The sequence below is a fragment of the Zalophus californianus genome, chromosome 6 (genome assembly GCF_009762305.2).
Source record: "Zalophus californianus isolate mZalCal1 chromosome 6, mZalCal1.pri.v2, whole genome shotgun sequence".
Lineage (NCBI taxonomy): Eukaryota > Metazoa > Chordata > Mammalia > Carnivora > Otariidae > Zalophus > Zalophus californianus.
In genome coordinates this window covers 72,692,114-72,703,309 of record NC_045600.1, presented here as the reverse complement: position 1 = coordinate 72,703,309, position 11,196 = coordinate 72,692,114, and the positions used below count along the sequence as shown (strand labels likewise).

General features: G+C 40.9%; 2 gene segments (V, D, J or C); both read left to right on the top strand.

Annotated features, from left to right (window-relative positions):
• Positions 1–4,613: 4,613 nt before the first annotated feature.
• LOC113909262 lies at positions 4,614–5,313 on the top strand. The segment is given in 2 exon segments: positions 4,614–4,748; positions 4,955–5,313. Coding segments are annotated over 2 exon segments (408 nt in total).
• Positions 5,314–8,216: 2,903 nt separating this feature from the next.
• LOC113909263 lies at positions 8,217–9,028 on the top strand. The segment is given in 2 exon segments: positions 8,217–8,404; positions 8,535–9,028. Coding segments are annotated over 2 exon segments (540 nt in total).
• The last annotated feature ends 2,168 nt before the right edge of the window (positions 9,029–11,196 follow it).

Below are 11,196 nucleotides of genomic sequence, written 5' to 3'. Positions count from 1 at the left end.
CCACATTTGGTCTTACTCTTCCAACCATCTGAGGCACTCTTCCCCTAAATCTCAGCAACCCGACTCATTTTCGGCTTTCAGCTTTCAGCTCAAATATCATTACCGTAGAAAAAGCCTTCTGACTTCTGTTGGTCTCTCTGACTAATGTGGCCACCCACAGACCTCCTCCTAACTCTCTGCCATAACACCCTGGTTATTTCCCTGATGGTAGTAATCACAGCATGCAGTTATATTGTTGACTTATGTGTCATATGTTCATTGCCTATACCTCTGATTAGAAATCAAGCTCTATGAGGCCAGAGGTATTATTTATTTTGTTCATGGCTTTGCCCTAAGTGCACAGAATAGTGACTGACCCACAGTAGTCAGTGATATGATTCAAAAGAAAACTCAGGGAACTTACTGCTCTATCATTCTACTGGTTGAATGCATGAAGGAATGGAGGAATGAATGAATGTTCTGGCCTTCCTTTCTGTCTCCCTTTTTCATTCTTCTCATCCCCACCCTAGCAATTCTCAACATTGTGTATATTCTCTTTGCTTAAGTATGTGGTACAATTTAGTTCTCTCTGGCCCTTATTCTTCAGACTCAGATCCTGGCCTTTCTTTGTTCAGTGGGGTCTGTCAAATAATTATATCCACCTGGGTCTCAGCCTGTCTCCACTCAACCGACCTCACTTTATCAGGTATAATCTGAATGAGCTGGGCCAACTCAAAGGCTAGTAACCCCATCATGAAATATCTAAAAGAAAAAAGAAAAAAGACATATCCTAAAGGCTTTGGAAAGTAGAAAAGTGACCTCAAGTCAAATAATCATGAGCACATGTCAAAGTTTTATTTCAAATTATTGCAAGAGAAAAGCTCCTCAGGAAACAAATTCAAATAATTAGCCTTGTTAGAGACATTTCACAGGAGAATAGATTTTTTTTTAAAGTCTGATTAAAGATCATTAGTATGGTCAGAGGACTGATTCATAATTATTCTACTTTTGAATGTCTGTGTACTGGATATTAAGTTCCTCAGATTATTAATAATCATTTGAGTGTGTAACACTAATTTCCCAGAAGTTTTTATTTCTTTAAAGTATATCAGAAAATTGCTCTAGCATTTTATCAGAAATGATAAGTCCCATATGGGGCTATACATTACATCCTTCAAAGAAAGTCCATTCTAGACCAGTTTGGGGAAACTTACCTTTCTCAAAGGCATTCAGATCTTAACTGTAGTATTTATAAATGTGGGCAGGACTTGGATCTTAACCTTCTTACAAGCTTACTAGCTTTTTATTGTTTCTTTGATGCTGTTATTGATGACACAGAATTCCTAGGTCAGAGACAAAGCATTTTATCTTTGCAAAGCAAGAACATTGGCATATTTGCTTCAGCTGCATTTGCTCTTAAAATCCTCATAGGTGATATAATGGGTGCACAGGGATGCTATGCAGGCAGTGGAATTGTGTCATAGCTAAGGAACACTGAGCTTGGGGAATTTACTGCTTTTTTAGCAAGCAGCAAGCAAGCTTGCTCTTTGTCTCCAAGAAGACATTACCTCATTGCTCAAGGTTGCTTGCTGCAAGCACAACCCTAAAAAATGTTTCAGGTTGAGTGGTCATGGCCTTACATTACTAGCACACCCAGCAAGATGTGTAGAAGTATGAAAGATTCATAGTGGATTGTCTTTCAATAACAACCACTCCACAGGTCTTACACTGTGAGTTTCTAGAAATGTTTCATGAATATGTCAGTCCATCAGCCATCCTGATTAATCTGACTGACAAGAGACCAAGACTAAATCCATTCAATTTATCTTAAACAGCAATTAATTAAAGCTGCAGAACTCTAAGCAGCAGGATGACACCAGTTTGCAGCATTAACCTCAACCGATTCAGTCAACTGTGAGTAAGTCCCAGAATACAGACAGCTAGGATATAGGGTAATATTCATTATGATCCATGCGAAGGAGTTTAGACTGACACACTGATCTTTGGTTTAATTGTCAAAAAAAAAAAAAAAAAGACCAAGAAACAACCACATTCCCGATAAAAGCATGTTTTGTGGCCCCTTTTCTCCCCAGACATAAACGTATAACCCAAAGGGGCACAAGTTAATCCAGTTTGGAATTTATTGTTAAACTTGATTAGAGTCAGCGTTACATCACTTTGGTTAAGCTGTATGAGCATTGTTACTGAGTATTTGCAAACTCTATAGCAATTCATGAGGCATAACTCAAGACTGCTTGGACATCAGAAGCATATACATTGGTACCAGTCGATTGAAAAAAGGCTGTGCTGATATGTTTGTGTACATATGGGGATGGGAATCCAGGTTGGGAAGCTTCCATTGATGGCATCAGGCACAGCAGAATAGTTCAGGACAGGCCATATTCATATCAGTTTTTCTGTTTTCATAGAATGTGGAAGAGGGTGACAAACCAGGGGAGGTCAAATTGCCAAACGCAGCTGTTGCTTGGCGCCAGCAGACCGTATGGTTGTTTTGCTGGGCAACAGTGCTGGACACTTTGTGCTAGCACCCAAAGACAGCATTCATCCCTCACCCTTCCTTGCCTCTCAGGGTCTAAGGTTTTCCTTTCCTGGGTGCCAGGGTTGTTGCTCTTTCTCCACCACCACAAAATTGGAGATTTTTATATACATGAAAACAGACACATCTTTACCCATTGTGTGCTCATTAACAACACTGTATTGTTTATGCACTTGATTTTTACATCCTACAGGAAAAAAGAGGAGATACAAACAATGTCTGGCTCAGCCATGTCATCAGTAACCAGACGTGGACCAGAAGCATGTTTGAAATATGTGAGCTCAAATGGACACAAAATTATTAACATCTGCAATATCATGAGATAAATTCCCTTTGGTTGGGAGCCTGCTCTGCAGTACTTTGAGGTTAACAAGACATATCTAAAAAATGTACTAGTGTAGAAATTGAAGACTACTTAAATCAAATGAGAGAGGGGACTGTGGATTTTCTTTTTGATTGATTGCCTCAGCACTGTCCTTCCAACATCTGAAGGAGTTCCATATATTCTTTAGACAGCATTAGGCATGGAAGCTTCTGCAGGCAGGACAACGTTGATGTTATGTGGATTTTGTCATTTTGCCAGCATGGACATGGCTTTGCATCCACTGCAGTATTAGGTCTATTAGCCATTTATATTAATTTTTGTGACAAATCTTAAAAAAGGTGGGGTGCTTCATATAAAGACTGTGCTTCAGGTCCACATTCTATTTTTAAAGATTTATATTTGGTGTTCATAAATTTCCTAAGACCGTGGTGGTTGCCATCTTCTGTGGCTGTCCCATCTCCTTTGGTTTTTACCTTTACTGAGAAATCGCTACGTGGTTTTTGTCAAATGGAATGTACTCTTAGAAAAAGACATTCTAATATTAGCATCTTTTCCCTCATTCTGTTTCTGACACAGTTTTCAATGGGAATGGGAAGGGCCTTACTGGTCCCTCGCGTCTGGAGACTGATTACATGGCTCCTGAACAGAAGAGGGCCGTGACACAGCTGATCAGTAGCCACCAGCTTCTGCGAGGACACGAGGCAGGTTGTGCAATAGGAAGGACAGCTGTTGGGTGTGCTTGTTTCTCTGTAGCCCCAGCGAAGCTTCTGGCATACATTGCCCTCTGATAAATCTGGTTTGCTGGCTAGGGTAGGATGGAGATGCAGAGGGTGCAAGACCAGGTCTGTAACTTTTGGAAATGAATCTCTAAATACTGGGGCTTTATGCAAGAAAAGGAAATAAGAGGAATTAGACAAATGAACAGGGACACTAGGTTTTATTTATAGTCTAGATATTAAAGTCAGGTCCATCTTTGTAGTAATAATAATAATAATAGCTCTAGTAAGCACTATTTTGACACAGATGTGTCATTGGTGCAAAATGGTATGAAGAATCCCAAGTTCCTATAGTCCTTGGTCTTGCTAAAAAAATATTGCTCAAGTTTTGAGCTGGAAATATGTTTATTTGGTCAGATTTTAAGCCACCTGTCTTGAAAAGATTCTTTTGAGTTAGAATAAATTCCTTTAAAAATTGGAAGTGAGGGAATGAGATAGGAAGTGTCTGGCCTGATGTGGAGAAGAGTTACACAATATGAAATGCTCCTTGAATTACAAGAACCTCACTGGGCTTCTAAAATAGAATACTCTATGACTGCTTTTTCAGTGCAGGAAAGTGGCTGTTTTCTATAATTGCTTTTGCTCAGACAAGCATTGCCATTTAATGTAAAACACATACACATCTCCCTCTCCCCACACACATTGACTTGGACTATCTGATTCTTAAATTTTTAATTCTACTAAAGTGGCAGATTTTTACAGCTATCAGTTCATATAATAAGGGTCTACATTTTGAACATTTCTTTGATCACTATCATGAGTCCACAAGATGGCAGTGTTTTCTCAGGGAGTGAAGAGAGCTCTCGTTGTGTGTGTGTGTGTGTGTGTGTGTGCGTGTGTGTGTGTGTGTGTGAGAGAGAGAGAGAGAGAGAGAGAGAGAGAGAGAGAGAGAAAGAGAAGGAGACGAGAGGAGGGGCTTGATGGTGTAGCAGGGGTGGTGAAAAAAGTCTGTTTTTTCCTAATTGGTAGGAAAGCAGAAGAATTTGAAATGTCTCAGCTAGACTCATTTTTTTTTTAGGGCTTAAAATCTGAATCCACAGTGAAGCAGGGGAGGAAAGAACGATGAAGTCCTCAAGAGTTTTACTAGTGATCCTGTGGCTTCAGTTAACCTGTGAGTTTTGGGAATCTCTCTGGGAATATAAAGTACAATATTTGGAGTTATTATCTATTCTGGGCCTGTGGGTAGAAACATGAATATTTTTCCCCCACTAAGGGAGGGTTGGGGTAGGAGGCCTGTGAAAATTCATTTAAACTCTGGAGAGTAAGGATTCACTATCCAGTGAATATCCTTTGACTGACCACTGTCTTTTTCCATAGGGATGAGGAGTCAACAGAAGGGAGTGGAGCAGAGTCCTGGATCTCTGAGCGTTCTGGAGGGAGCCACGGCCTCTCTCAACTGCAATTATAGTGACAGTGCTTCCCAGTACTTCACGTGGTACAGACAGTATTCCGGGAAGGGTCCCGAGTTGCTGATGTACATGTACTCCAAAGGTGACAAAAAGGAAGGAAGATTTTGGGGGCAGGTCGATACAGCAAAACAATATGTTTCCCTGCTCATCAGAGACTCCCAGCCCAGCGACTCAGCCACCTACCTCTGTGCAGTAAGCACACAGTTGTCTCCTGGCACCTGCTGTCTGCACCCAAACCCACTAGGGCCCCAGCAATGCCTGATATAGAGCCTAGGCTTCAGGGTAGAGAAATTCTGTTTGCTCCCTAGATGCACACGGGAATTAAGAGCATTACCCATAGCCATAGAATGCCTTATACCCACCCGCAGAGTGTGGGAGCACAGAATGACTTCAGATTTCCTGAGAAGAATCTCCAAATAAGTACCTAAAAGAATTCCAGACACAGAGGAGCTTTGTTATGGTGATTAAAGACCTGATTGGATCAATTATCAAAACCATATGGTATTGAAGATGTCTCAGAATATATTGGTGAGGGAAGTTGATAACACCAAAGATTATATGAAGGCTCCCCTCCCCAGACTCCTTGGCACTTTGGAATTGCCCCACAACTTATGTCCAAGTCCAGGAAAAGTGTTTGTGGCCTGATAGAAATAAGGCCTTGTAATGGATGTTACAATTAAAGGGGGAAAATGTAAAAGTCACATTTATTGTAAAGTTGAAGATGTGGGCTGTTAGACAAGACATTGTTTATGTAGTCCAAAGAGTGGGAAAACCTGGAAATGGGGAGTTAAGATTTCTGTTCAATTTTGTTCCCATAGTTACTGATTAAAAGGATGCAACCCAGTCAGGACTTGCTTCAAATTCTCAATCTGTGGACTGAAGACTCTTCACAAATATTTCTGAATCATGGAAGACAGATTTGAAAGGCAGTGAGAAGAAGCAGGAAGTTGTGCTGGATCAAGATACTTGGATTCTAGTTCTATTTGTGTTGTGTGTCTTCTGGTGTCATGGTGCACTGGAAAGAATTTGGCCTGTGGTGCCAGTTTGAATGTCTTTTATGTTACCGATGGGCCATTTGATCTTAGGCCCATATTATATATATTTCTCTTTTTTAAAAAAGATTTTATTGATTGATTGATTGATTGATTGATTGAGTATGTACAAGAGGGGGGAGGGACATAAGAAGAGGGAGAGAAAGAATTGCAAGCAGACTCCACACTGAGCTGGAAGCCTGACCTGGGGCTCGATCTCATGACCCTGCAATCATGACCTGAACTGAAATCAAGAGTTGGACACTTAACCAATCGAGCCACCCAGGTCCCCCAGCCGATAGTCTATATATTTCTATCATATATATTTCAGGATTGATTTCTGGAATAAATGAGATTCTCTCTATATTTTACTATGCTTTTCACATGTTAGTATAGTAGCTGGACGGAGCATACAGAGGGAGACTAACATAGCTAATCCACACACAGACGTTCAGTTTGTCCCCTGTGTTCTGTCCCTCCTGCCCTCCATCATACTCTTTCTCAGCCCAGAACCTCTTCAGGGTCCTAAGAAGTAAATTTTCTTCACTCACGTTTCTACTGACATCTTCTCATGCTTCGTTCTGGGCTATGCTTTTCCCCTCTCTCACTCACCACTGTGCTCACATCTACTTTCCCTCTTATGGGATTGTTGATATCTTTTATATTTTTATTATTTTCCCATTATGGATTTAAGTTCATCTCATTTATGCTTCCAAATTTTATTTCAGTGGCAATTTTGGGGAGAAAGGAGGAGAGTACATACGCTTAGTCAGATATTTTGAATCAGAAACATATCCCGGTACACTTAAAATTTCAAACTGGCTGTGTGATTTGGTTCCACGTGTGAAAGAAATCTATAGGCAGGGTCAAGAAATAAACCAGAAGCCAGAGGGAGAACTGATTCCAGGCTGGTGCAAGTCAACAAAGGATGCAGAAAGCATTGAGTTTTTCTGTCCTTCTGAAAAGGACTCCTGTTGACCAGATTGTCATTTCACCTGAGATTTCTCTTTTTAGTTATTTCAGTTTTAAGGTTTCAGTGGTCTCTAAAATAAGCCGAGGAGGGAAGTCTTCTCCCTTCAGAGTTTCGTCTTGCTATTAGAGCATAGAGCAGACTCCCCCCGGTCAATAGGCCCTGTGCCTGCTGTGTAGACTGTGTTGCTTCACTACGCTGAGTGTCCCTGACGATCTACTTCCATGGCTTCGACACCCGCCCCTGGAGGTTCCTCTCATTTCCGTTATGCTGGCTGCACTCCGTCCAGCCTTGAATTCATATAGTTTCACTATTCTTTCTCTTTCCTCAATTCCTTCTAGAATCACTTATTTATATGTCATATTTTCCTTACAATTATAATTCTGCTCACTTTTCTGCAAATGCTCCTCTGTCAATGTTCTTTTTAGTGTGAGGTCCCCATCATTTGCCAAAATATATCAGTCTGTTCTGACCGTCGACAATTAGAACAGGACTCTCCCTTTCTCCACTTAAACATGGGGTGCCCACGTTACTCTCCCATAGCCTAAACACACACCAAACGTGTTCACCTGAAACCAAGGAATCTTCTTCACACTTTCTGCCTGACAAAAAAAAATTATCGCCTTAGTAAGTTTGCACTGATTAGATAATGTCACATCTTCCAGGCTAATTTTAAGTATCATTCAGCAGCACAAGGCCACATGAAGGTCAGCTCAGCTGAGGCAATTGATTTTAGTCATTCTGCCTGATGAATGGCTTTAAAAGGTAATATAGAGCCTCTCAGTGGTACACCAAAGTCTAGAATATTGTCTTCTGTGACTAATTTCTCAGTGAAGTAAATTACTCTTCTATTTTTACAAAGCTCCCATTTCTCCCTTATTTTAGGATTAATGCCATGTACTACAGAAGGTGACATCATCACAGATTCAGGGAGGAAGAAACACTTTCTGTTGAAGTTCTGATGATCACCTCTCTGAAAAGAGAACAGAAGACAGCTAGCTCTCTTAGATCTTTGGCCCTGCCTCTGGAGGCAGAGGGTGATGCTGCACAGATGAGACGTTTGTTCTGGTTGCAGGTCATCACCAGACACTCAGCCCCTCCTCCCTGCAGTGCTGACATCTGTGAAGACAGGTGTCTTCTTGTGACAAGAAGAGGCCAGAAGAGGAAGACTCCTTCTCACAGTCTGAAACTCGTCAAAGCATGGGACTTGTCTAGCCCAACCTCCCCACTCTTCCTGTAGCTCTGAAGGCTCAGTGACCTTGGCTACTGTCCCACCTGCTGAGGAGCCCGCAGTGTCTCCACTGCTCAGCCATGCTCCTGCTGCTCATCTCAGTGCTTGAGGTGATTTTTGCCCCAAGTGAGTAACATTCCCTTTCCTTTGCTTCCTAAACAAAAGTGACTGTGTTCTAATCGGATGCAGAATAAAGACACCTTCTCTTAATAGGTAAGTCTGTCTTGGACTCACTGACTCAGGATTGATGTTTCAGGAGGAACCGGAGCCCAGTCGGTGACCCAGCCCGATGCCCACGTCACTGTTTCTGAAGAAGCCTTTCTGGAGCTGAGATGCAACTATTCCTATAGTGGAACTCCTTATCTCTACTGGTATGTGCAGTACCCCAACCAAGGTCTCCAGCTTCTCCTCCAGTACGTATCAGGGAACACCAAGGTTCAAGGTATCAAAGGTTTCAAGGCTGAATTTAAGGACAGTGAAACCTCTTTCCACCTGAAGAAACCCTCAGCCCGTTGGAGCGACTCAGCTGTGTACTTCTGTGCTGTGAGTGACACAGTGCCTGGGACTGCAGGGGGAGCCGAACGCAAACCTCCTGAGACACTGGGACTTCTTGTGACTCAAAAACTCAAGAGAGAGTTTTCCAAGATCTTATTTCAGGGAAGGGAAATAGGGCAGGACAGGCTGGGCTCTGGGGAACACTTACCTCCTGAAGAGTTGCTTCAACAGCAATGCTGTGCTACATTCAGATAGACTTTGTTCCAGATGGAGGTCTTCTGATGAGTTTCTCCAGGAGAGAGGCACCCCACCAATTCCCCACCCCACTCCTACTCTGAGTGTATCATTAAGTGTCAGAGTTCTGAAATGAAAAAGGCAAGAGAATTTTTATTAAAAAAAAAACATTTCTAGCATTCATTAAGGTAATTAGCACTGCCTCAGGTGTTGATCTACACGTGGAAAACTGAAGTACTTGGTTATAATGTTAGCTGACAAGCTATGCCATGTACATTCTCGACGAAGGCAACACGTACGGCATAGATTCTTAATCAGTTCAATATAGAGTCTCAACCTAGATTTGAAGCTTAACTTCTAGCACATACATAGTATCTGTGCAACACTAACATATTTTAAAGTAAAGTAGACATCACGATATCTAGATTTCCAATCTTGTGTAACACAAAACCAGTGAACCTATTTTACATGATTCTTAAGGCAACATTGAGAATCTAAAAGCCACCCAATCATAATTGTTTTTTGAAATAGTTATCCCAGTGATTTCCAAATTAAAAATTTGAGGCTCCTAACCCATAAATAGGTATCAAATATAATATCTGCTGAAAAACTCTTAGGTATTTTGTAAGAAATCACACTAATTCATGATATAATATAAAATCACAGACTCAACAAAGATTTCTAATCTTTCAAAACACATTAACAAATTTCATAGGAAAATCGATCTCCACGACCAAAGTTCATGGTATCAAAGATTACATTAATTCTAATAGGGATATCCAAAACCAGGGAATATTTTTATTTCCTCTGAAACAACTGTATCAAAGAGCTCACATGTTTAAGATACTATATATACATGATTATGAGTCTAAATTACTATTTGTGATTTATGTGATTAAAAAAATTGCCCCCAAAATGTTATAAAAGTTTATACACACAGAGATTAAACCTCACAGAGCAGAAATTAATTTTGAAATTAGCAATAAAGTAAGCAATTATACTTCATGTCCCCCAAATTCTTTCTACATATCTGTTCATCTCCTCTTTTTTTCAAAGATTATTTTTAAGTAACCTCCACACCCAGCATGAGGCTCAAAGTTACAACCCAGAGATTATGAGTCACATGCTCCACTGACCAAACCAGCCAGGCACCCCTATCTCCCCCTCTTTTATTTTCATCTGGGAAACATCTCTAGTACACTCCAAAAATAATATTTCTACTTAATCTATTGATAACATTCCTTTCTATCTTTTTTGGGAAAAGGACAAAATGATCACGTTCTTATTAAATCTTTGTCTAACTGTCCTCTAAGAAATGTCTGCTTATTTCTGGATTCATTTTGTACTTTTCTGGGATGTTATTTGGGATATGAATACACACACACTTACATGTTTGTCTTTCCTGCTGTACCTCAGTGTTGCTGAGCGGTGGGGGGTGGGAGGGACGGGGTGGCTGGGTGACAGACATTGGGGAGGGTATGTGCTATGGTGAGCGCTGTGAATTGTGCAAGACTGTTGAATCACAGATCTGTACTTCTGAAACAAATAATGCAAGATATGTTAAGAAAAAAGAAAAAGAAGAAGATAGCAGGAGGGGAAGAAGGAAAGGGAGTAAGTCGGAGGGGGAGACGAACCATGAGAGTGGATGGACTCTGAAAAACAAACTGAGGGTTCTAGAGGCGAGGAGGTTGGGGGGATGTGTTAGCCTGGTGATGGGTATTAAAGAGGGCACGTACTGAATGGAGCACTGGGTGTTATGCACAAACAATGAATCATGGAACACTACATCCAGAACTAATGATGTAATGTATGGTGATTAACATAACAATAAAAATTAAAAATAAAAAGAGTAGTGACAATGTTTCATTCAGTTTTTGATTTCTTAAGACCTAGCACAAGATCTAGTTTAAGAAGACCTTCAATAAATTGCTGTGGACCGGAGAAATTACATGCAACCCAGAAGGTGTAATTTGACAAAATATTTTAAGATAGTAACCTTTAGGGCGCCTGGGTGGCTCAGTTGGTTAAGCGACTGCCTTCAGCTCAGGTCATTTGGGCTCCCTGCTCAGCGGGGGAGCCTGCTTCTCTCTCTGCCTCTGCCCGCCACTCCCCCTGCTTGTGCTCTTTCTCTCTGTCAAATAAAGAAATAAAAATCTTTTAAAAAAAGATAGTAACCTTTATTAAATAGC